This window comes from Artemia franciscana, chromosome 14, assembly GCF_032884065.1.
Source record: "Artemia franciscana chromosome 14, ASM3288406v1, whole genome shotgun sequence".
Taxonomy (NCBI): domain Eukaryota; kingdom Metazoa; phylum Arthropoda; class Branchiopoda; order Anostraca; family Artemiidae; genus Artemia; species Artemia franciscana.
Window position 1 is genome coordinate 6,284,184 of NC_088876.1, and position 27,313 is coordinate 6,311,496.

At 35.1% G+C, this 27,313-nt stretch overlaps 1 protein-coding gene across 40 annotated transcripts in view; it reads left to right on the forward strand.

Annotated features, from left to right (window-relative positions):
• The window catches only part of LOC136035236 (tropomyosin Cha f 1.0101), a 107,950-nt gene that overhangs the window by 15,876 nt on the left and 64,761 nt on the right, over positions 1–27,313 (forward strand). For 5 of the 40 annotated variants that reach the window (XM_065716857.1, XM_065716858.1, XM_065716856.1 and 2 more), the window contains exon 1: positions 4,628–5,365. The exons of 10 other annotated variants lie outside the window; for them this stretch is intronic. In XM_065716857.1, the coding sequence (XP_065572929.1) occupies positions 4,751–5,365 (615 nt within the window). In that variant the 5' untranslated portion in view covers positions 4,628–4,750. Of the gene's footprint in view, positions 1–4,618; positions 5,366–10,047; positions 10,370–27,313 lie in introns of those variants that run through there. 25 more of the 40 variants (XM_065716875.1, XM_065716876.1, XM_065716874.1 and 22 more) reach the window with 16 other exon arrangements.

Sequence of the window (27,313 nt, forward strand, 5' to 3'; positions counted from 1 at the left end):
GGTCAGAGTGAGAGCCACAGCTGGCATAAGCCTTTTTTAGAATTGTATAAAATTTATGTCGTTTGGCTTGCTGATAGAAAGTCTATCATCCATCCTAGGGTAGAACTAAGGTTGATTGGCATGGACTAAGGGCAATCTGCTGTATGGCCCTTTGAGATGCTTTTAGGCATGGAATAAGGGCCATCTACTGCATGACCCTTTGAGACACTTTGAGGCATGGAGTAAGGACAATCTACTGTATGGCCCTTTGAGATACTTTGAGGCATGGAATAGGAGGAATCTGCTCTATGACCCTTTGAGATACTTTGAGGCATGGAATAGGGGCAATCTGCTGTATAGCCCTTTGAGATACTTTGAGGCGTGGAGTAAGGATAATCTGCTGTATGGCCCTCTGAGATACTTTAAGGCATGAAGTAAGGGCAATCTACTATATGGCCCTTTGAGATACTTTGAGGCATGGACTAAGGGCAATCTACTGTATGGCCCTTTGATATATTTTGAGGCATGGAATAGGGGCAATCTGCTGTATGGCCCTTTGAGATACTTTAAGTCATGGAATAAGGGCAATCTACTATATGGCCCTTTGAGATACTTTGAGGCATGGACTAAGGGCAATCTACTGTATGGCCCTTTGAGATATTTTGAGGCATGGAATAGGGGCAATCTGCTGTATTGCCCTTTGAGATACTTTAAGGCATGGAATAAGGGTAATCTACTATATGGCCCTTTGAGATACTTTGAGGCATGGACTAAGGGCAATCTACTGTATGGCCCTTTGAGATATTTTGAGGCATGGAATAGGGGCAATCTGCTGTATGGCCTTTTAAGATATTTTGAGGCATGGAGTAAGGAAAATCTGTTGTATGGCCCTTTGAGATACTTTGATCAGCTATGATACCGATTTTAATTATATGTTTCTCTTTTTGCATAAATCAATATCTGTGATTGCATGCTAACGTTTTCCTTGGGTTATAAACTGAAGCTTATCGTGTTGATTCTTGCTACACCTTTAGAAGTATTTTATCAATCTGAAGGAGGAAGGAAAACCGTAATTAAACATTTACGACACTTGTTATCAGAAAAGTAAATAGTTTAAGGCTGATGCTATTGATTGTCTTTTATCATGGCAATCTATCGTTGCGCATTATTTGTCGATTTAAATTGGTAGTATTACTGGTGGATTCAGGGAGGTGGGGGACCCTGCACCCCCGAAATCTTTTCTGGCGTCCTCCTTCCCTGTGTTTTCTCTTTTCAGTCTTTTTTTTAGAATAAATCTGTCAATTTGGTCAATTACCCTTCGTCACATACCCCCCCCCCCAAGATTTTGCTCATTGGCACTCTTGTCACATTGGGTCTCCCCCAATATTTTGCCCTAGATCCACCAATGGGTGGTATTGGCATCCAGGCCGTATTCAGGGAAGAGGTCAGGGGGTTTGAGCCTCCCCCGTTTACCCGCTTAACGTTTGTTAGACTCGTAAAAACTCAATAAAAATTCAAAGTAACACATTTTTGATGGTTTTTAATGTTTTCTGTAACCCTACCCCTGAAAAAATACACACTCCCCCTCTGAACAAAAATTCTAGATATAGTCCTGATTGGCAATAGCTTTTAATTTGTTTAAGCTTCTGAAAAGAGCTTGAAAAACAATCCCGTCAAAGCCGTATCCAGGAAAGGGGATAGAGAGTTTGAACCCCATCTCCCCGAAAAGTTTTTCCAACGAAAAGTCTCCTCCCCCTTGGACAAAAATCCTGGATACAGCCCTGATTGGGATTGGTTTATATTTTTTTTTTAGCTTCTGAAAACTGCTTTAAAAATAATGTCTTTAGTGTTTCGAGCCTATTTTCAGCCTACTTTTTAGTGTTTTAGCCTACTCCTTTTCAAAGGTGAAGCAAAGCTTGGAAATTAATATTGGTCCGCAAAATTATTTTTGAATAGAATGTTCGTATAGCTACGTCACGGATTATAGACAATTTCGAGGGGATACAAACTTTCAGAAATCACGTGCATCACAAACATTTAATTGGCTGTTCCGTTTACCGATAATGACAAAGTCGATGGAGCTCTTCTTTAAATTTAAAGACCTGAACAACGCCAAACAAAACTAAATGAACAAAATGACCGGGGGTTCCATCCTTAAATGTTTCTGCTAGTGGTAATTCTTAAATTGTACCATATGAGCCAACAATCATAAAGGGCAGAATCCACAAAGAAAAATAATTTTCTAGGGGCCCTTGCCTATACTTCCCCTCGAGCCACACTTATAGGGACTGAACTTTTTCAATAGTATATTCACTTATGGAATTTATCCAAGGATAATCCAACCAAATTCCACCGAATGCAAGCACATCCTGTACGTTTTTTTCGATATCACAATTTTAAATAATTTCATCCTATTTTGGAGGGTCAAATCAAGCCATGTGGTCAGAGATAACTCAAAATGCCTATCTCTACAATTAATTGAAGTTCTTGACCTATTATCAACTTCATTGATGGATTCATCTTTTCCAAAAGTTCGCAGAAGATGATGGCAAAGGGGAGAGGGTTAGCTTAAACTAATCAGCCAGTCGTGTTTATATTGTCTAGGGTTAATTGGCGACGAAGATTGTCAATGTTATCATCATTGCCTTTATGATACCTAACTTGGAAATACATTTACTGCTACTACTACTGCTGCTAACAACTTAACGCAGCGCCAAATCACCAGAGGTCAGCACAGCTATGTACGTCCCTCCTCCATCCCAGGAAGTTTTCATTTCCCTTAAATCTTTCTTTACGACATTCTCCCACCCCAACCAAGGATTACCGGATTTCCGTTTAGCTAGACAGTTGGCCAAAAAGTACAATCTTTAGTAGTCTTTCATCCGCAGAACGTGCCCTAGCCATTCCAACCTTTCTCTCATTATAGCCCTAGAAAGCTGCATTGAACCACACTCTTCGTACAGCCTACTGTTTGCAATACTGTCAGTCAGTCAGGTACCCAAATAATACTAACTTAGCCAAAGAAAGGAATTTAGTGAATCTGCAAGTTATCCATATTTATCCAAGTTTAATTGTTTTGGCTTAATTTGTAACATGTTGTGTGTATACAGTACTATGGTTTAAAGGTTTTAACACAAACTGAAAACTTGCTGTCATTCGATAACTGAGATTCAGCTTTGTTCATTTACTGAACTACATTTTTTAGGTAATATTTGTATTTTTCCGCTAAAAAAAAATGCTGAAAATACGTCAGAAATATCAAAAATTAGAAAAATTTCATATTTTGTAACCTGGTTTGTATTATTCTCTAAAAAAAAGCTAATTCTTGCTCCGTGAATGAATGGGTCATAATACGAACGGGAAATAACGAACTCACATAACGAAAGAATAACGGATGTAGGTATATTCTCCTTTCAATAGAGGTTACACCTGTCAAGGGGGCACCAACTTTCCCTACCTGGTGTATATCTGAGAATACCGCGTTTGCCACATAGTTCCACCACGCTTGGCAGAGTTTCCATTACATTTGTTTCCCCCACGCTTGGCACACTTCCGCCATGCCCACAACGCAAACGCCACATAGTGTACGTAATTTAAAAAAGTGATCGCACACTAGACACCTGAAAGCTTGTCATAAAATAATACGTTTTACAGGGAGCACAAGCCTTAAGAAAAGAGCCATTACCAATGCTACCAGATGTCCGGTTTAAAGTTGCGGTGCTATAAAAGTGAAAATTCGCCGAAACCGCCATTTTCTTAGGGAAAACGTGCCGAATGAACGATTCCCCTCTCCCTCAAAAAATAACAGGAACGTGTCGATTTGAAATAATTCAATGTGCAACCGCTTCAAAAAAGCGTTTAAGTGGCACATATGTACCCCACATGGCAACTCTGGTCATTACTCTATGATGCAAAAATGTTGAAACTAATTTCACCAATTTTTTAGTTTTTTCCAAAAAATGTCAGATCTAAAAGTAATTATGCCGACACACCTATTTCAAAGGTTGACTTTTATCACAATTTGCAACAATTACATACCTGACGTCACTACACCTAAAGGTAAAGTAACTGGTTTTAATGAATGTCAATTAGTAAATCCAAGGGGTTGTGCACTAATGTCGTAGATGTAAAAAATATTTCGCCTTCGACCATACCTCCTCATCACCTCCTGTATCTACTCATAATTAACAACTTAGCTGAATTTAATCCCATGTCCATGCCTTGGTAGTAGCATCCTATTTCAAGATTTAAGGCAGTATCCAGGGGTTTAGTGATTTTGAACCCACCCGAGTTTTGTCCCACTCGTAAAATAGAAAAAATGCATATAAACAATTTTTGATAGGTTATGTAAAGTTTTTTCTTGTAGCCTCCTTCTTCCCGAGAAATAAATACCCTTCTAACAAAATTTACTGGATACGCCCTTGTCTAGAATACATGAATCGCCTAGTTATTATCTTTTTGGATTGACCCAATTTTGATATTTTTCTTCAGGAAACTTTGAGTAAACTGATTCTATTTAGGTTTGACAGTTCAGAAATGAAATATGAAACAAGTGCTAATTGTTTAATGATCCCGTTGGAGCATTCCCCTTAGCACGCGTGCTAAGAAACTCATCTCTAAATTTCTTGTCCTTTACGTAGATTAGTCGTTTCCGAGCCAAGATACTTTCTGGCCGAAATCCACATCTCAAAAATAATGCTCTTTCAGTGCTTGATTTCATGCTAAGTGTGTTCTGCAATTTCTTTGGCAATCGACTTATTTTAACACAAAAATGGATGAAAAATCGAACTCTCTGACTTCTCTCTCGGTTTCATCTGAAATTTTATCTAGTGCAGTAAGGAAAATAGTTTTACGTCAAAAACGCCATGCGCCACCTCCTTTAGTCTCGACAAATGTTGACGTCATAGAGAATCAAATTTCCCTGGAAACAACTGATAAATTCCAAGAGGGAAATAGAAAGGCTTCAAAAAAGGCTTCTAAGTCTAAGGATTTGATTGCTAAAACTGCCTTCACTACACCGGTAGAACTGAACAGAGAAAACGCGCCCTTGAAGGAAAGCCGCCCAGACCCGGTGGGCAGTGACCGTCCAAGACCGCCACCAATTGGCAGCGAGTCAGAACGACGCTGTGAGTCACCAATTCAATTTTTTGAGACGAAACCATTTCGTAAATTTGATGATTATGAGGAGGTGGATGAAGAACTGTCGAAACTTCGGTGTTCGAGTATTTCCATAGAGGCAGTGAATGAAAAAGCGAAAAGAAAAAATCGATGTTCAGATTACCCCGGATTTGGTTTCGGGCTGTCTATTTTCTCGTCTGACACTATGATGAAATTTAACTTGATCAAAAATGAGCTGAATAACGGTATTAAGAAACAGCTGACAAAGGTAAAAATATTAAATTGTTTACCTATTGAAAATGGGGGGGTATCCCGTGAGCAAGGCTGTAACCAGGATTTTGTTTGGAGGGGAGGGGAGTACAGAAAAATCTTTAAAAAAGCAACTAAAATTTTATTTATATGCATTTTTAATATGTTTTACTAGTCTGAAAATAGCTTAGAGGGGGGTCAAACCCCCTAAACCCCTGTATACGGCCTTGCCCGCAGGCCAATCCCTACTATCCCTTTTTGTTGATGTACTTGTAGGGTCCTATTCAGGATTTTTTCGGTGGGGGGACAAGAAACTAAAACGTATCAAAATTTTACATTCATTTTGTTAGGTTTTTTACAAGTTCTATAAACATTTCTGTGGGGGGGGGTCAAATCCCCTAACCCCTTGCCTAGATATGGCCTCATGCACTTGCATACTTAATGTACCAATGACACTAAAAATGAGATTTGATTCGTTGAATCTGTTAAATGGAAGCTTAAACAGTTACATACATCTTAAAGAATTAAGAAAAACCCCGGAATTTTTAATCTCGTTGCATGTATTCATAGAACTTTATTCTCTTCTTATTCCAAAAAGATCACTTTTACTATTTAACATTATTATGTAAAGAATAAGTATCTAACTCATTTTTTTCGTATGTCAAGATGAAAATCTCCCAGACATGATGCCTCCTGTGTCTCATAGGCTAATACCACTTATTGAAAAATAAGTGAAAACCACCGTCAAGTTTACCGAATTACTTTACGCTTATCCTGTTCTACGATGTAGTTTGGCAACAATGGTGAAACCTGAAAGACCAAATTTGTTTCTTAATTTATAACAGCCATTAGGGAAGATCTTTGGAAATCCTGATTTTCGGCCAAGAATAAACCTAAAAAGGATCCAAGGGGCAAAAATATTTTCAGTTTTATGTCCTTGGTACTTTAAAGCCGCAAGTAATAATAAATGCCATATACTCAACGACTTCTGAATATGGGGGCAAACAACCGCGGGCAATAGAATAACTTTGGGGAATCCTTACTAATTTGTACACACCAGTCTAATATGAAACTTACAAAAACTGTTGGTTCAAGAAAGACTAGGTTCAGAGTCCTTACTGGGGGGGAGGGGCAACCGGGGCAGTTTCCCTGAGCGCCATGGCTTGGGGCATGGTGGCTGGGGAATTGTCCATTTTGAGTCAATTTTCCACTTTGGTTTGGCTTTTTTTGTTTATACTTGAGTCGGGAGGGTAGCGCTGTATTTAATTTTTCTGCGGGGGTCACGAACCCTAGGAACGGCTCTGACAGGGATTAGAGGTTGGGCAGGATTTTTAAATAGATATAAAGGAATGTGAACTTGGATAACGGTAGGATCATCGTGGGCATTATCTACACAAGTTTTGTACCATCTTAATAACAACATTCTCCATTACCTGCTTTAAATCTACAAAACAAAAGACGACACATAAGTGTCGTTTTCCTCTTTTTTGTGACTTCACAATAACGCTACTACATATATATATATATATATATATATATATATATATATATATATATATATATATATATATATATATATATATATATATATATATATATATATATATATATATATATATATATATATATATATATATATATATATGTGTGTGTGTGTGTGTGTAATCGCGTTATTGTGGGACACGAGAGAGGTTTCAAAAATAACGTTTTATGTCACTAAAATATTATAATTATTTCTAATGTAGTTTAAGTCTTATGCTACATTTGCTATACTTAGCTTTAGAAAAAGAAAACTTTGTTGGTTGTTGGAACGAAATCATATATTAAATTCCTCTTTTTTGTGACTTCAAGGGATATTATAGAATAGTTGAATTTCAGCTTTTTAAGGAAAACCACTTCTTGACTTTTTTGATCATGTGTTAACTTCTCGAAGGTGACTATTTAATGGAAAAATACCACTTTATCAATATTTGACTATTCAAAAAGAATTTTATATGTGATTTTAATAATCTTCCCTATTTGTGTAATTTTTGGCACATTGAAATATAAATTTAGTTGAAATAAAAAATATCGACTTGCAAAGAATCGAAGGGCACATCTCAACTGTTCGACTTGTCGACTTGCAAAAAAAAAACATGACTTGCAAAGAATTAAGGGGCATATTTAAAAAAAATCGACTTGCAAAGAATCAAAGGCCGTATCTCAACTGTTCTTTTCGAATGTAAGTTAGAAAACAAGAAATTTTTAGTAGATGTTTGTGTACTGGCGACAACTACAAACGCATATATACTTTATAACTAGTATGAAAAAAATGGTCATTTTTGGGACATACATAGTTCAGTGCATTTACCTTAAAGACTGCCGCTGACTGCCACTCAAACCTCTCTTATGATAAAAGAGAGGTTTGAGCAATAATAATCTGCCTTGTTTCTCGAAAGCCACTTTTTAAGTAGCCTGAAGTGATGATTTTGATGCAAAATAAAATAAAATCTGAAGTTTATATTATGGACTGGGAATTTTAAGGATTAAATTTAACAAACGTTAAAAAGTCTATACCACACTGAACTTTTCAAGAGAAAAATATTATTTAAAAAAAAATTCAAAAGGGCTATTTTTCAAGGAATAAAACTTTTCCGTTAAATTTGACTCTTTTTTTAAAAATTTAATAAGTGCCAGAAAAGAGTGTAGCCCTTTCCATTATTTTTCTGATAAAACTGGAAGTTAATCAACCATTGGAAGGGCTTAAAAACTGGCTTTTCCACTAAAACCTTCTTTCTCCCGCTTTCATTGGCTAATTTGCTTTCCATTTTTTTAAATGTCAAATAAAAATGAATCTTTCTACTTTGGACGGTTTTAAAAATTGAGTTTCTATTGCGCAGTTTTGTGGTCCCAGTAGTTTTGTAATGGGATTTATATTATGAAGCCCATATCGTGGATTGTATAAATTAGCTTCTAACTGGTCAGTGGAAACATGATTTGCCGCTCAGAAACGAGTTCACGCACTTGCAGAAGTTATTTGAGCCAACTTGATAAGCCAAATTACCCAGTGTGACACTACTTTCAGGGCAGGACCAACTCTACGGGGGGTAAAGGGGCAAGTCCACTAGGCGGCATGCCTGGGGGGCGCAAATTTAGCTTAAATTATAGATATTTTTGAGCAAAAATTGTAATATTTATAGATTTATAGTGTGGCAGAGGGCAGTAAAGTCTACCTCCCCCCCCCTCCTGAGAAAAACCTAGCTTCGCCTAAATGATGCTTGTGGCGTAATCTGTTTTAGAAACTTCTCAAACATTAGCCTCGCAAGAATAGCAGATCAATGTAAAAAGATCCCACATCTTTAAATAGACTACGGCTTTAGCAAAAAATCTAAAGCCTAAAAAACCAAAAATATTTTAGGGCTTTGGTATTACTTCTCGGGCTTTTTCTTTTGGTAAAACAAACTTTCTTTATTCTGCTCTGATCCGTGATCTATGAACTTCCAGGAGACTATCATCAAAGATATTTTTTCAATATCATATTTGGCAGTAAACTGTAAGATCTGAGCACTTCACTACTACTACTACTTTTACTACTGCTACCACAACTACTACTACTACTGTTACAACCACTACTGCTACTAATGCTACTACTACCACGAAGAACAAGAACTCACTGCAACACCAGGACACCAGAGGTAAACCCTACTGCTTCTACTACTACTGCCATTAAAACTATTTCTGTTGAACAAACTGGGAAAAAATGCTTCACCCATCCAAAATTTTGAAAAATACGCCCCCTCTCAAACTTTGAGAATTGAGTCACTGATTATAGTTACAAGAATATTTTTTTCTCGGAAATTACTACGCTTACACAGTCAGAATATCTAGTTTTCATTAGTTATGGAATAAAAGTTTTTGCTAATAAAAGTTGGCAAATTCTAAGAAAATTATTAACCGAATAAAGTTGCTATGAAGGCTATATAAGGCTCATTACTTTAATAAAAAATTTTACGGCAGTTACCCCGAAAATTGGCTACAATCCAGAAGTGATGGCAAAACACAGTTCAAGAATTCAATTAAAATCAAATACTAAAAATAAATAAAGTTAGCTTGAACTATTCAAATTGGTTTTGAAAAGTTTAATTAAATATAAAATATTCCAGTAAATTAAAAAAAACTCAATAGAACATTTTTGTTTCTTGAGAATTATTTATTTAAAAAAGTAAATAATAAATATAGCCCACATTGCTCTTTGCGTAGGCAATGCTATTTTACTACCAATGCTCGCTCTTGTGTACGAGTTCTGTTAAACGTAAATAATCCATAAATCATAATTTTTTGCATTTAAATTTTAAATACTTCTATCACTTTCTGCTTGTTCTTGAAGGTTTCAATAATCCCAAAGAAAGACTTAAATTTGTGGAAATTTCCATTTGAAATCAATGTTTTGGTTTACTTTTTTATCGCTTCATGTTATTGGCAAAACTAAGTGCTATTTCAAAATGTTGCAAAATTGCACTAAAATGCGCTCTGCTATTCAAAATTGGCATGATAAAACAAATAAAACATGATTAAAGTACAATAAAATAATTTTTTCAAATAAGGATTTTAAGAGAGAGTTTTTGTTCGTACTTCAATAGGAGCTTTCTTCCATTTTCGGAATGTTGGCACTCATAGCGTTTTCTGTGGCTGCAAGGGATTTAGTTTATGAACGATATAAGTGCTTAGTTTGTCTGACAACACCGAACAAAACACACCCAAAATCAGTGTAATATCTGTAAAAACAGTTGAATTTAGTCTCGACTATATAGTGTTGTTGGATACTAGCAAATAAACCTTGGAATATTTAACTATTTTGTAAAATTTAAGTTAAATAGCTATCCCCATTTTACTTAAAATGGCGAGCATGGCCCAGCAACAAAACAGTCTATTGGATGTTTTGAAAAAGAAAATGAGACAAGTGAAAGAGGAGGCTGAAAAATATAAAGAAGAATGTGAAGAATATAGGAAAAAATTGCAAGTTGAAATTTTGAGAAGGGAGGAAGTGAGTCACTAGCTTAAGCAGTTTTATTTAGATCATGTGAATGCTCTAGGCTAGGCAAATAACAATAAAATCATAGTTTAGCTACTTTTTGCTATCTTGGAAGGTTAGGTTAAGAAATGAAAGTTCAGAAAACCATGCTCCAGGAATGCATTATTGAGTTTCATTGTTAGCCCTTTTCTGATTTCTGAGTCTTAGAAATTTGCCTATTTGACATGTCTCTAGCCTATCCCTAGGCTGCTTCCTGTTAAAATTTTGACAAAACAATACTTTACTTAATTTTCAGTTGTCAGTTTCTTTATCTCTGGTTTTAGTTCTGAAAATGCAACTCCTGTTATTTCAGTAGAATTTAAAGCCATATCATTTTTTTTATAAGTTTAGGAAATGTTGACTATTTCCAGATCTTTGAAACTTCATAAACTGGGATTGAGTAAAGCTGTGAAAGTGAAAGGAGTGTTTTTGTGCTTCATTTAAATAAAAAGTAGCTAAACTAGAATTTTGGTATAAATGTATGACTTTTCCAATACATAAGGAGACATGTTAAGAAAATTTGTTAGAACTTAGAAAATGTTATTTCTGAGAAAATGTTAAGAACTTTTCCAATTCTTATTTCATAAAATGCAAAATAGTCCATTTTTTCTGCAATATGCAAAAAAAGTTTGCAGTTTTTTTTTAAATAATCTGCCATTGATATTTATGTCATAGCACATGTTCAAAGAAAAGCAGTAACATATTGAAATTATATTAAGTTCTGAACTGTTCTTGAAGAAAAATTCACAGTTATATAAATGTTAGGTAAAATTCTAGTTAATTGACTTCTTGCTATCTCAGAAAGGGTTAAGGTTAGGAAAATGAAACTTTCATGGATGGGTCTACAGGCTAAAGTACGTCCTGGGAAGGTATTTTAAAACACCCACCTCCACTCCTTCTCCCTCTAGAGGGCCCTGAAATTTGCCTACATGACAGGTCTATACCTATTGAAATTTGACAAAACAACATTTTACCTTTATTTTCAGTTACTAGTTGCTTTTTCTCTGCCTCTAGTTCTGAAAATACCATTTTTGTTATTTGAGCAAAATTTTGAGCCATATCAATGTTCTTTTTTTTAATATAGGAAATGTATTTGCATATCTTTAAAACCTTATAAAATGGAATTGAGCAAATTTACAAAGCTGAAAACAATTTTGTTGTACTTCAATTAAGCAGAAGATCTATTTTGCAAGGTTTCAATTTTATAACACACATATTTTTAAAGGTCATCAAAGGTCAGGGCCCTCTAGATGGAGAAGAAGTGGAGGTAGTTGCTTCAAAATACCTTCCCGGGACATAATTTAGTCTGTAGATTCATTCCTGAAAGTTTCATTTTCCTAACCTAAACCCTTACTGAGATAGCAAGAAGTCAATTAACTAGAATTTTACCAAATGTTACAGCAAGTGTAATGTGTCATCAGATAGTATGTGCTGCAACCTTGTTTTCTGAGACTCAGCTCCCCACTGTTCTTCACCATAACTTTTGTCACCCTCTTTTGTAGATACAGCCTCAGTTTCATCAGATTCTTCAGAAAAAGCATCTTCACTTCCAGAGTTCTGAAAAAAAACCAGAAAGGCCACCTGAATCCTTTTCACCATCCTTCTGTTTAACTTGTCTTTTTTCTGGCAGCAACATTTATGTGACAATTGATAGTTCACTGAGATAGTGCTTTCAATTCCCCTGTTTTATTTCAAATAAGCTGTTTCATATGCTGGCTTATCAAACACAGAAAATTGTCCTTAAGATCTTCTGCAGAGCTGCTTGTTTTTATCAATTGGAAATGATTGTGTGTCTTCTCTTCTTATTCTAGATTTCACTAATTTGTTGCCCTCCAAGTCACTTGCTTTGCTGTTGGGAGCTTTCTTTAGGGAAGCAGCCTGACTGCAACTATAGGCTAATACAACAAAGATATTCTTGGGACTCTCCAACCAAGTCCTGATTGCCCATTTTAGGGGTATAACACCTGTAAAGGGCATGCTTTGGACTAAGACCCTAGGGCTTAATAACTGATCCCCCACTACTGGTTGTATGGTCTATAGCCTTTAATGGAAAATGATGATTATAAAATAAAATCCATAGCTACAGGCTAATACAACAAGGATGTTCTTGAGACAAAGACTATGAAGCTTTGCAACCAAGGCTTGTTAGTTTTAGGGGTCCACAGACTTTGGAGAAAAACTACAGTTAAAAATAAAGACTGAGTATATTTTATTTTTTTTTTAGTTGGTTTGGGTTTGTTATTTGCGATACCATCTGCATATACTTACTTTTGTGCACATCATTTATTGCTTCTTTTTTAGATGATATATAAATGTTGTGGTAGATACTCTCTTAGCCTTCAGAGACACTTTACAGAAGTTGCACCTGATACTTTCTATGCTTCCTTTTTTCCTGTAGGATACCAAGAGATATTGCTTAGAAGTTTTACCTCGAACATCCAAGTTGTCATCAGAAGATGATATTATACTTTTCTTAAAACAAAGGCTGATTTTAGGATTTTCTACAAAATTAGGAGCACTTCCCAGTAGACTACCAATTTGAAAATTGCACATCTACCCAAATATCTGACCTCTTTCACCTCACTGGCATAACTAAGAAGAGAGAGGCCAATTTCCTCCTGAGTAGTTTTGCTGGTGCATAAAGCCAAATAATATGTCAGCAAATAAAAGCAAAATAACACTTCCTAACTACGGGTTCAGAAGAGTTAAGCCATTTGCAACACAATATTAATTTTTATGGAAATTTGCTCTATAATGTGTATTTAGGAGACAGATGTAAGAAATAATATACAACTTAGTGTTTTTTTTTTTATTTCTTGAGATGTAAGGCAAAAAATACTGTGTTTACTGGAAAAATGGTATCCTACTGAATGAGAAAAGTATGTCAGCATTTGATAAGACTTTGGCCCTTCCAGAAAATCAGCTAGTTAGACCACTCTTTCAATCAATCAATTTATTAATACTAAAGAAAACTATTACAAAAGTAAATCAGTTAATAGGCCCAAGAAGCTATGCTTGTAATGGGCCACAGAGAACAAAAATAAAACACTTATAAAATATATACAAAAAAAAAAATTAAAAGAAGAGAAGTGACATACAAATTGGGATAGAATTAAAAGAGAGACAAAAATTATTTAACTGGAAAGACCCGACGAAATAATGCCTTTGCAGAAAGAAAAAGAGGGACATCCAAAGGGATGGAGTTCCATAATAGAATTGACTGATATACAGGAGACCTCTGAGCTGCTGTAGAGGTTTCAACTCTAGACTTTTCCTTAAAGGATTTGTCCTGATTTTATTTATAGATGGTTTTAGTAACATGAGAAAAAGTATATTTGGCTATCTTGTAATGGTAATGCAATAAAGATTTGCCAGCAAAAACCTACATTTCTACTTGGTAAGACTTCAGTACATTTACGTTCCTCAAAATTTCCTGTTTTTTAACTAAATTTCTTAAAATTTCTTGTTTTCTAACTTGCATTTGGAAAGAACAGGTGAGATACAGCCCTTGAGTTTTTGCAAGCTGATATTTTTTGGCAGGTTGATCAGTCTAACAGTTCAGATATGCCCTTTGATTCTTTGCAAGTCTATTTTTTTCCCAACATTCCTCTCTGACTAGGAATTTAAGAAAATTCGCAATTAATAATCAGTGTTTATCATGTATAATCTAGCTGGATAATCATAGCAGGTTACTGTTATCTAGCACCATAGATTCCATAAAATCAGTTAAATTAAAGTGCTTGCAGCTAAAGATACAAATTACTTCCCATGTAATGTAGAATACAGAGTCCTTACCAATAGAACCAGGATGTACATTTATAAGTGATTTGTTAATATCCTGCTTCTCCTGGACAGTATCTTTACAACTTTGCTGCTGAATTGACTGAATAATGTACTGTAAGAAATAAGTTGTTTTAGTGGAACTAAATTACCTTATTTGATATGTTTGACACACTAAGTTCTATCATTTTACATGTGTTCTCACTCTAAAAGTTATATGAGGTGTAACCATGCTTCACAATTTCAAATTATGATTTAAAACACCATTTTGTAAGCTTGAAATTATCAAATATCTCATTCTCATATCACTTAAATAAGATTGAAAACAAGAAAAACAGATAGAAACAAAACAGGACAAAATAGCTATGATAAAAATAGAACAGAACAGGTAAATAAAAAAGAGGTCATCTGTATTTTTTTTTTTTTGCATAAACAGGACAGAAACAAGTACTTTGAAAACAGAACAGTGCTCATGCTTAGTCATCATACAGGGATTGGGTTTGCAAATTCAAAGCTCAAACAAATAACCAAATGATAAACAATAATAAACAAAAAATCAAAACAAATAATGAAAATGATGCTTTTTTTGCAACATGAGTATCTCACATACAGCAATTCAAGATTGATGAGATTAACATTTTGACACATACCACTGTTGATTGGCAAAGTTTTGTCATCAAGTTTGTCTGGACTTTATAGATAAGCATAGTGTTAAATTGGTCCAAGAAAAATCCTTGAAATTGACAAAGCAAAGATAGGAAAAAGAAAGTACAGCAGGGGACGTGTCTTAGAAGGACAGTGGAAATTTGGAAAATGGAGAGGGTCTCTGGAATTTTTTATTGTTGCTTTTCCCAACCAGACAGCAAACACATTGCTTGACATTATATGCAGTTGGATTCGTCCAAGAACAACCATAATGTCATATTTTCAGAGAGCTTATATTAGAATAAACACGCAAGGTTTTCAGGACCTAGCAGGTAATCATTTGTTAAATTTTGTGGACTCTGTGACTGGGGCCCAAACACAAAGTGGTGAACGTCTATGGTGTTTAGTGTGTGAAGTGATCCTCAAGAACAAGAGATCTGACAATCACATGGCTAGTTATCTCACCAAGTTTTATTGGAAAACTTTTTTCCCAATAGAAAGGCCAGATAATATCATTTATTACTACAGTCAGCTGAGCTTTACAAAGCTGATGTTCATCAGCCAGTTCAAAGTTCACCTGGCAATCAGCCAAGGCACCAACCAATGACCAAATTAAACCATATATGTTATGATCTTAGTTCGTGACATTTCAGCAAAAATTAATCATCTGTATTTATTATAAATTAATCATGTATATAATTCCCTCTGATTGGGAGACTGCTAGATCATCCTAGAATCCACAAGAGCTAAGAGCTCACATGGCACTTGTGACAAAGCTGGAAGAGCCAAGAGCTCATATGGTATGAGCTCTAGCAAAATTCTAAGAATCAATAGATTGATTTAAAAGGAAAATCGAGACTTAATGCCGGTCGGGATTTAAAATAAGAGCTCTGAGTCACGAGGTCCTTCTAAATATCAAAATTCATTAAGATCCGATCACCCACTCGTAAGTTGTAAATACCTCATTTTTTTCTAATTTTTCCTCTCCCTTCAGCCCCTCAGGTGGTCGAATCAGGGAGAACGACTTTATCAAGTCAATTTGTGCAGGTCCCTGAAATGCCTACCAATTTTCATTGTCCTAGCACGTCCAGAAGCACCGAACTCGCCAAAACACTAGACCCTCCTAACTTCCCCAAAGAGAGTGGATCCAGTCCGGTTACATCAATCACGTATCTACCACATTTGCTTATTCTACCCACCAAGTTCCATCCCGATTTCTCCACTCTTAAGTGTTTTCCAAGATTTCCGGTTTCCCCCTCCAACTCCCCCCAATGTCAACAGATCTGGTCAGGATTTGAAATAAGAGCTCTGAGACATGAGTTCCTTCTAAATATCGAATTTCATTAAGATCCGGTCACCCATTCTTAAGTTAAAAATACCTCAATTTTTCCAAATTAACACCCCCCAGCTCCCCCAAAGAAAACGGATCCGTTCCAATTATTTCAATCACGTATCTATAACTTGTGCTTATTCTTCCCATCAAGTTTCATCCCGATCTCTCCACTCTTAAGTGTTTTCCAAGATTTCTATTTCCCCCCTCCAACCCCCGTGTCCCCAGATCCGATTCGAATTGAAAATGGAGCATCTGAGACATGAGATCCTTCTATATATCAAGTTGCATTAAGACCCGATCACCCATTGATAAGATAAAGCTACCTCAATTTTCACGTTTTCCAAGAATTCTGGTTTCCCCCTCCAACTCCCCCCAATGTCACTGGTTCTGGTCGGGATTTAAAATGAGAGCTCTAAAGCACAAGACGCTTCTTAATATCAAATTTCATTGATCTGATCACCCGTTTGTAAGTTTGTAAAATTAGAAACCTCATTTTTTTTCTAATTTTCCGAAGTTACCCCCCCCCCCCTCAACTCCACCAAAGAGAGCGGATCCGGTCCAGTTATGTCAGTCACGTATCTTGGACTTGTTTTTATTCTTTCCACAAAGTTTCGTCCTGATCTCTCCGCTTTAAGTGTTTTCCAAGTCCCCCCCCCCCAATGACGCTGGGTCCGGTCGGGATTTAAAATAAGAGATCTTAGTTACGAGGTCCTCCTAAATATGAAATTTCATTAAGATCCGACCACTCCTTCGTAAGTCAAAAATACTTCATTTTTTCTAATTTTCAGAATTAACCCTCCCCCCCAACTCCCCCAAATAGAGTGGATCCATTCCTGTTATGTTAATCACGTATCTAGGACTTCTGCTTATTTTTCCCACCAAGTTTCATCCCGATCCCTCCGCTCTAAGCGTTTTCCAAGATTTTAGGCCCCCCCCCCAGTGTCACCGGATCCGGTCGGGATTTAAAATAAGGGCTTTGAGACACGATTTTCTTCTAAGTATCAAATTTCATTAAGATCTGATCACCCGTTCGTAAGTTAAAAATACCTCATTTTTTCTAATTTTTCCGATTTAACCGTCCCCCACTCCCCCCAGATGGTCGAATTGGGAAAACAACTATTTCTAATTTAATTTGGTCCGGTCCCTGATACGCCTGCCAAATTTCATCGTCCTAGCTTATCTGGAAGTGCCTAAACTAGCGAAACCGGGACTGACAAAATTTGCGATCGCTATATGTCACTTGGTAAATACCAAGTGCCATAAAAAAGATAATCTTTATATCCATTTTCATAACACTTATATCAATTCTGATTTTAGCAAATATGTAGATGGTGCTTTATTTTGTATTTTCGCCACTGCGTTTTCAATAATCATTTAAAAAAGATTCCAAAGGGCTAGGATGAACTCCATTTATAAAAAAATTCTAGGGTAGTATATCATTCATAAGAAATTTGAAAAAATCACTAGATTTTAGTGATTTTTGAGCATTTAATGATTTTCTTAAACATTGTAGTGATTTTTTGTTTAGGCAATATAAATCACTAGAAATAGTGATAAAACACTAGGGGTGGCAACCCTGATCTCATGTAATCCAGAAGCTCTTCTGCATACTCTAGATTTGACCGCATTCTCAAAAATCTTTCTGAGTGTTGTCTTGTTTGTGTTTAGATTGTTAGATTAGGATGCAGTTGCGTCAAAAATCAGCTATAATCTTGCTGGTCTGCTTATAAACGGAATTTGATAAATATATCCTCTTAAAAGTAAAAGAGGACTTCGTTGCTCTCCTCAATAGTCTCCTTACTCCTCAGGTCAAAGGAGAAATAATTTTGATGACAAACAAAATACCCAAGAGATCCTTGTTTTCTAATGGGGTTCTGTCATCAGAGTTTTAAGGCCTTACCTTTTACAAAACATCAGTAGGGGGGCCAATGGGGGGATCCTATACACAATGGTATCAGTTTAAAGGGGGCTTGCTCCCTGGATTTTGGAAATGCTCTTTTTCGAGTGTTTTCATTGAATTATGCATTTTTTTTTGTATTTTCATTGAGTAAACTAAAAAAAATAATGATAGATTAGTTTTGTGAATTGACACTACTGTCTCCCCCTTAGACATTGACAAATATATTTGTTATGTATTTTCATTAAAAAATCCGGAAAAAGTTTTTAACTTCCCTATATTCTCGTGAATTGGCGCCACTGAATACTAGCCTTGTACTACACCCAGGGCCATATCCAGTATTACTGTTGGGGGGGGGGTACAAGAATTTTCTTAAAAAACATAAAAAACTTGTTTATGTGCATTTTAGTTACGTTCTTACAAGTCATACAAACATTTAGGAGGAAGGGGGTTCAAAGCCTTCTGGGTACAGCCTTCATTACACCCCAACAAGTAAGCCCAGCCTCCTTGAAAGAATCAATTCCATGTACCTATTTGACTTACTTCCCTTAAAACAATTCGTTTTTCTAACCTAATTAGAATGAAAGCTTTTATATATGATACCCGAGATTAGCCACTGCTTCATTTATTGCGTGACATCCTCTCTATATAGATGATACCCAGATAGACTACTATATGGGCACTACCCTTTTTTCTCTTTTATTGACACAGGAAGGGTGGTCTACTCTAATTACCTGTAATTGTAGCCTATATATTGGACAAAGATCACAAATGCTAGTAATTGCGGAACGCTTGAGGCTATTACGCCAAAGGTGTTCCACTTTGACTGTCTTTATACTGAGACAGCTTTGGGTAAAAATTTTGGCAATTCAGCGTAAGGTTCACTAACTTGCCATTGCAAAATCTTCCTTGATATTGAAGTGCTAAATGCTGCTGATGTCATCGATTTCTGCTAAATATGAGCCTTTAATAGCCAGAATGTCTAAAAGCATTGATATCTTTCATTATCTTGTAGCTGCAACTTAAAGACAAGCGTTATGTCCTGTGAATTTCAGGGGCGCAATATGCTATAGGGCAGAATGATAACTGCCCCATACAGACCCAAGTTTGCCATTCCCCCCAGCGGATATGCTGTTTTTCAAAATCTTGTCACAACTAAGATAATTCTGCATAATTCAAGCATCCAGAGGACCGGGTCAATTTTTTTTAAGTATATCTTTGCCTTTATGATACCATTTGGCTCATTTTCACTTGATTTGGTTAAAATGGCTCCAATTTAGCTCCCCCCCACCCTGGACTTTGACGAAATTACGCTACTGGTGAATTTGTTAAGAGTGAATTCTAAAGGGTGTCTAAAGTCTAAAGGGTGTGTTTTATTTTTATTTGTCAGTGTTGGCAACATTGTTTTTCGATGTTTTGTTATCACTGATCATTGCGATTATGTTTTGATCCTTTGCTTTGGTTTCCAGGTTAATGTTTGTGGTGTATAGCCATGGAAAGATCTATAAATTCGATTTCAAAACACTTTTTCAATTTCAAAGATTCAAGTGTAAATTTATATCTTATAAATTCGATATTATATTTATGATTTTATTTATAATTTTATTGTTTGTATTATTTGTAGTTTGACTTAATATAATATAATAATTTAATATTATAATAGATTTATAGAATTATAATATTAGATCTAAAATATTATTTATAATTCGATTTTGTATAAATTCTAGTTTATACTTTATAAATTTGATTTTATATTTACATTTCGATTTATTGTAATATAACATTATTATATTATATTAGGATTATAGAATTATAACATTATTTATAATTCGATTATTTAAGTTACTTTATTTAACTGCCAAGGACGTCAAAGTGAACATTATTTTCATCCTGGACCCATCTTAACCCTGTTCATACCCAAAAATTAGAATTTCCTGCTGTTGATCCCAAATTTTAAAGATCTAGGTCCGTGATTCCCCACGTAGGGCACAAGTGCCATCAATGGGGCTTAACAATATTTTGGTGAGTCATGGACAGGACTTGCACCATTCGGCTGACTGTACTTTCGAGCCTTAATTTTGAAAAAAAAAAGCATGTGAATGACGTCACATTCAAGTGCATTTAAAGAGCATAAAAGATACATGGTAGTAGCGCAATTACATCATACATTGTAAAAATATTACATCATACATTGTAAAAAAAAAGTAGTATATTCAGATATTTTTTTTTATTGGATACTAAGTTAAGGCCCTTTTAAGCTTCCTTCAGGTGAATACACGTATAATTCTGAATAAGAAAATTTAATATCACGCCATTTCATGTGAATGACGTCACATTCAAGTGCATTTAAAGAGCATAAAAGATACATGGTAGTAGCGCAATTACATTATACATTGTAAAAAAAGTAGTATATTCAGATATTTTTTTTTTATTGGATACTAAGTTAAGGCCCTTTTAAGCTTCCTTCAGGCGAATACACGTATAATTCTGAATAAGAAAATTCAATATCACGCCATTTCATGTGAATGACGTCACATTCAAGTGTATTTAAAGAGCATAAAAGATACATGGTAGTAGCGCAATTACATTATACATTGTAAAAAAGTAGTATATTCAGATATTTTTTTATTGGATACTAAGTTAAGGCCCTTTTAAGCTTCCTTCAGGCGAATACACGTATAATTCTGAATAAGAAAATTCAATATCACGCCATTTCATGTGAATGACATCACATTTAAATGCATTTAAAGAGTCCACTCTTTAAATGCATTAAATTGAGGGAAGTGGAAAAATCCACTCCCCTCATGGGAACTCATCGGTAGAAAAATATATGCATTTTGATTAAGACCATATCCAGGATTTTTGGGTTTGGCGATGAGGGGTACAAGGAAACTTTAAAAAATGCATCAAAATTTGTTTATATAGATTTTGTTATGTTTTTAGAGTCGGAAAAATTTCGAGGGAGGTTTCAAACTCGCTGACCGCCCCCCTCTATATAGCCTTGATTTTAGTTCCTTTTAACGAGTCAAAGAGAAATTTTGGGTGAGGGGTAGTCTGGCATTCTCTCCACCTCCCTGGATACAGCCTTGGCAAGTATCCATATAACCAATTCAATTAATCAGATTTCAATGTTTATGGTACTTTAAAATTGAAAAATAAAGTATCTTCAGCGTTTTTCACTGCCAATTTGTTCACTTGTGCTTTCCAACACGATCCATTACGGATGTATCACTTATATATTGTGTAAGATAATTGCTCCCATTAGTGATATGAAAATGATCTAATAGGGAGTGTACAATATTTTCATTGTCCACACTACATGTTTCCTAACCTAACCTGAAAAAGTAGACTTTTATTTTTAGGCTGTTAGAGAAAAAGACTTTTTTATTTTCCACTGTTTTATTTAAAGTATTATACACATATTTTCGTATTTTTAGCCTAACTATTATTAATCATCACTTGATTTTTATATTAGACCGTGACTAAAAAACGCGAAGTAATAGTTTACTTGAGAAATTGCACATCAGTACTTTATTTTGAGAGTTTGAATCGATTCTATGGGGAAGTTTTCTTAATAAAAGAAGCAAGCTTCTGATGTTCCATCCCCTTATACTTTCATTCCCTTAGAAAGTCTCGTTATTTTCAATTTTGGTGCAAAATAAGATGGTGCAATATGGATAATAATGCAAATAATAATAAAATAATAAAGATAACGAGGTTTCAGATTTGATATCTGGTTTGAGAAGTGAATGGTAAAGGTCTTACAAATTTTATAAAGAATGAAATAATGGTGCAATATGGTGGAGCAAGTATGGATAATGGTGTAGATAATAAAATAGTAACGGTAAGCATTATTGCTTACTGTTTGACGCATTAATAAATAAATAAAAATAACAAGGTTTCAGTTTTGATGTCTAGTTTGGGAAGTGAATGGTAAAAGCCTTATAAATTTTTATAAAGATTAAACAATGGTGCAATATGGTGGAGCAAACATGGATAATGGTGCAACTAATAATTTAAATAATAAGGTTTTAGTTTTTATATCCGACTTGGGAAATGAATGGTAAATGCATAATTAATTTTGTAATGCTTGAATATTGGTGCAATATGGTGGAACAAATATGGATAATGGTGCAAATAATGATGGCGCTGACTTTTTAATTTTAAAGTTACCTCTACTCCAGTGATAGACACTGGATCTGATATTTTTTTTAACAGTGTAATAGTATAATATCAAGATTCCCCCTTCTTTTTTTACTCTCCCTTATTTAAATAAAACACCATTAAAGGGTGATTGGACACATCAAAAAGCATAAAACAAAAACCATTTGCCTCTTGCAACTGAGGTTTCGATATGACAAATTTTTGTTTTAGAGAAGACTAAAGATTTTTTAGTCTAAGAGAAGACTAAAAAGCCGAGAAAAATAATTTTTTATTATAAGCCGTAATTTTTTTCTAAACTCTTTTACAAAATTGACTAACAGGTAGAAAATAATTATTTTCTTTAGAATCTAGGAATACAAGTGAAAAGGAGGGACACAAAACGGATTGGGCTTTACAAAACATTCTAAACTCGTTATGTATTAATTTTATGTAGGATAAAGCCTAACTCATTTTGTGCCTCTGGTTTTCAAGTATCATCATAGATTCTCAAAAGAAAAACAAATTAGTTTCCTGTCCATTTTGAAAACGAGCAAAAAAATGTACAAATATTTGCAAAATTTGAAATAAATAATCTGTTTTAATCATTTTTTAATTCTATTTTTATTAATGTAAAATAGAGAGCACAATTAATAAATGAAAATAATTACTAAGTTATTAATTAATTTGATAAAATAAAGTGAAAAATAAATGAACACTATAATTAAAATAATCAAATCTAAGTAATTAATAATAATTGAACAGTTTAAATAATAAATTGAAAATCTTTTTGTTAAAATTTGGCCTAAAAATTTTGTGGGAGACAGCGAGGGAACGCTAATCAGGATTTTGCCCCGGGCGCAAGAGAGGCCAGAAAAGTCATTGTTGGTATCTAACGATTGGACCATGCCTATTTGCAATTCCAATTCATGATTCGAATATGTATTATTTTTGTCTAAGTTTGCTTTTTTGTGTTAGTAGGTTTCCATAAATGCACCGTAGATAGGGCTGTCTGAAGGCCATTCTTTTCAATAGTCAATCCTACCGGTTTTAATGAACGGCCAAAATTTGACAAGTATTTCCGTATATGGATGCCGACTCAGAGGAGAGTGACCTCCATGATGACATCCTTATTTGGATATCAGAAGGGAGATTGTTCAATATGTACTGTTTAGGAAGTATCTGAGGAACTTGTGTTGCCAAGAATGGAGCTTTGAGTCAGCAGTTCCGGTATTGAGAATGGTCTGTTTTATGCTGGGTTCATTATAGTGGCCCATATGTGAACATATAAGGATCGTTAAGGGGATTCGTTACCACAAAGCATTTGGAAGCCTCAGCGTCGGCTGACTGTTTCAAAGACGAGGGGCACATTAGCGAATTCCCCAAGGGGACTAGCCACCATCGAGAGCTTTTAATATTTCATTTGACTCTGGTTTTGATTGATATCCCTTATGTTGAGAAGGTTTTTAATTAAAGGGGTTAGCACCACAAGAAACGCCTGAATTAAATTTCATCAATTACACAGCCTATTGAGTTACGCAAGGTCTTTTTCAGTAATCACATATTTCTAGCTTGAATCATTTTAATGTTAAACTGATCATAAGAATAATTAGTTTAACACTAGGCTCACTATAGTGGCCCATATGTGAACATAAAAGGATCGTCAAGGGGATTCGTTACCACGAAGCATTTGGAAGCCTCAGTGTCGGCTGACTGTTTCAAAGACTAGGTGTACATTAGTGAATTCCCCCAAGGGACTAGCCACCTTCGAGAGCGTTTGAGAATATTTGACTGAGAGAATTTAATTGAAAAGACAATGCAATTTTATATCCCCCCATGTCGAGAAGGCTTTCAATTTAAAGCGGTTAGCACCACAAGAAAGTCCCGAAGCTGCCAAATTGCTCAAATCACATTTCTTCTGTGCTGATTTCAAGTTTTTCCTAGCAGGTGCGCTTGAACGTTTCTTGGGACTGCCGTTGCATGAACTTTAAAAAGAAAACATTTAACCTATCACCTTGTAAACTGATTTATTTCAAATAATGTGCTGACAATGTATATAGGCTACGCATTTTGTTCGTAAAATTACGTCCCTGAAGGCTGTTATGTGTCACTAATTTCCAAATTTTACAGGGAGAGGTCCTTGTGGCTAATTTCTGGAAAGTGACTCCCCCCTCCTGCTGTGTGGACGCATAGTGTAAAATAGGTTTTCTTGCAGCAATAGCAGTGCCAGTCAAGGCCGTGTCCAAAGGGGGTAGGGGGTTTGAACCCCTCTCCCTGAATTGTTTTTCTGACTTTTAAAACGTAAAAAATGCTAAAAAGTTTTTCTGTGTACTCCCCCTCCTACGAAAAAATAATTCCCCAGAACAAAATTCTGGACACGGCCCTGTTGCCAGTCTATGGCCTTCTGAAATCAGAACACTTTTCCTGCACCTTAATTTATAAGTTCATAATTATTTATAATTTATTATAAATTTATAATTATTTGTAATTTATAAGTTACAGTGATGAGCTATTGGGTCTACTGAAAATCATGGACACTATTGCATACGCAAGCATTTAGAAGTTATAACTAGCTGTCACTCTTGATTTTCAGCTTTATTAGAAATTGTTAAACCTGCTCTAGTGAAAGCTCGGGGGGGGGGGGGGGGGTGTGGATTTGAACCTGTATGATCACTTTATCGAATTTTGAGAAATGTTTTTTTTTTATTGTGACAAAAACGTTAAAGCATTAGTCAAAAATTAACACCTGCTGGGCATATGCCGTTTATTTTGGTTTTGCTCAAACTGAGCGGCAACTGAAAAAAACTAGATTTCTTGTTGTGGTTACTCAAAATAATGCCAATTTCTTTTGCTTCAATTACCGTCACAATTTGTGCCAACACTGTTCCTAGTTACTATGTAAGGTTATGATGGATACCACCCTTAAATGTATAAGGGGGGGGGGGCTATTTCCGATTGTTATTGGTATTGTGTTATTTATGGCAATTTCAGTTTTGTTTAGATTTGATTTCTTCATTAATGATGGATCCTGTTCATTTCCTTTTTATCGTTTTTATTCAAAAACTAAAATCACAGTTGCAATTAAGAGGGGGGGGGCTGACTTCTATCATAGGTTTTATCGTTATGTTTGTTTTTGATTGACAGAGGTGTTCGATTGACAAACATTTATTATAGTGTAGACAAAGTTCTGGTCGTATTCTATGAATCCGTCGCAGCCAAAGAACTACAATTATAGTCACGTTCTAAGAAGATCACCAACTCCCCAGCTCCATTAATTATATCCCCCACCCTTAACTTAATACTAATAAATCATAGTAAACCCATGCACAGGGAATTTTTACACCGCATATATATATATATATATATATATATATATATATATATATATATATATATATATATATATATATATATATATATATATATATATATATATATATTTATTTATAGTTCCCCTTTATTGCTAATAATTGCCCATGTATTGAATCCAATACAGTTTAGGTTTAATGAATGTGTATTTGCTATGTGAAATTTTGTTGGTGATCTGTTGGGTCTTAGTGGTGGAGTTGGCAGTGGGCTTGACTTCTGTTAATGAAAATACTGCTCTAGGAAATTTCGATTAGATAGATCAGTGTATTTCAATAGCCCAAGGACCATAGTACACTAATTCACTAATAATACACTAATTCAACATTATACACCAATATACCATAATACGCCAATTTATACACCAGTACACCATAATTCACTAATATAATACTCCATAACGCACCAATATAGGCCTACTGCACCAATGTATGCAGAAGAAGGTAATCACCAATAAACGAGAATACAAAGCGAAAACACCAAATCCAGAATCGCTTAAAATTTCCCTTCTGTCCAAACGCATTTTTCTTTCCTTCTTTAATTTTTTTTCATCGATCTTTTTCTTTCCTTCAAGCATATTTTTTCCTTATTTTAATATACACACCAAATCGAGTTGTTGGTGTTGGCTTTTTACTTTGAAGAATAATGGCGAAGACCATATTGCTTTTGCATCATATAAAAAAAAAGAAAAAGATCATGAGGAATTTGTGAAAGAATAACAAGGTTGTATAATCTATTGCTATTCTATTGTATAACCTTGCTCACAAACTCCTCATTATCTCCCCCTTTATTGTACCTTAGCAACACTACAGCAAATAAATCATATTATTTCACCCTAATTTTATGTTCACTGTCGTTGTAACAATTACGTTCTATCCCCTAAGACCCATAGAATACCCCCCCCCCCCCATTACAACCAACAATATTGTCTCCCCCTCCCCCTTTCCACTATTATGTTGCCTTTAAATTTTTTTTTTACCTTTTTCTAAAGTCGGGTGAACTTTGATGAATGTTTAGTTAAGTCAGCAGCCGTGCTCAAATGTAAAACTGTCATGTCACAGGTATACCCAGTGCGGAGCCCTGGGGGAAGGGCGTCAAAGTAAGGAAGAAGTACATTCTAGGCCACCATTTCTTGACATTCCAGGTATTTCCTCCTTCCAGGAATTCTGTTCAAAGGTCAAAAGCTAACTCTCATAGTTAGTGGCCTCATCATAGTTAGTGGCCTCTCCATGGCTTCAAGGCCATGGAGCAGCAGTGTTATTAGGAATATAGAAAAATAATCTGTTGAGTATCAACAACCCCATTTAATAATAGTTTAGAGATAATTTTAATGATTATATTATAAGGTCTCCTTGACATAAGAAAATAAAATGGTATTGAATAGGATCTTCTTCACATGAAAAGAATTAACCACTCCATTTTTTGCGGATGTAATTTCCTGTGGTTTTTGTGGTTACAGGTGAAGAAGCGATATGAGTCTACAGTTAACCATAATACAAATTTAAATTGTAGAGCTTGTTAATGGGCTTTAGGATACCTTGCATTGTCTAAAAAAAGTTCCAAGATTTATAAATTATAACCGATACCGACTCCATACTTCTGACTGATAACAACATTAAAATTTTCTGTCAATTCACATGATTACTCGCTTAAGGGTGTATATCCTCTCGGAAACAAGTGATTTTGCGACTTAACTGACCCTGTATCCACTCACCGCGTCACAACTATGATATTACATAAGCCTCTTCTTAGAGAG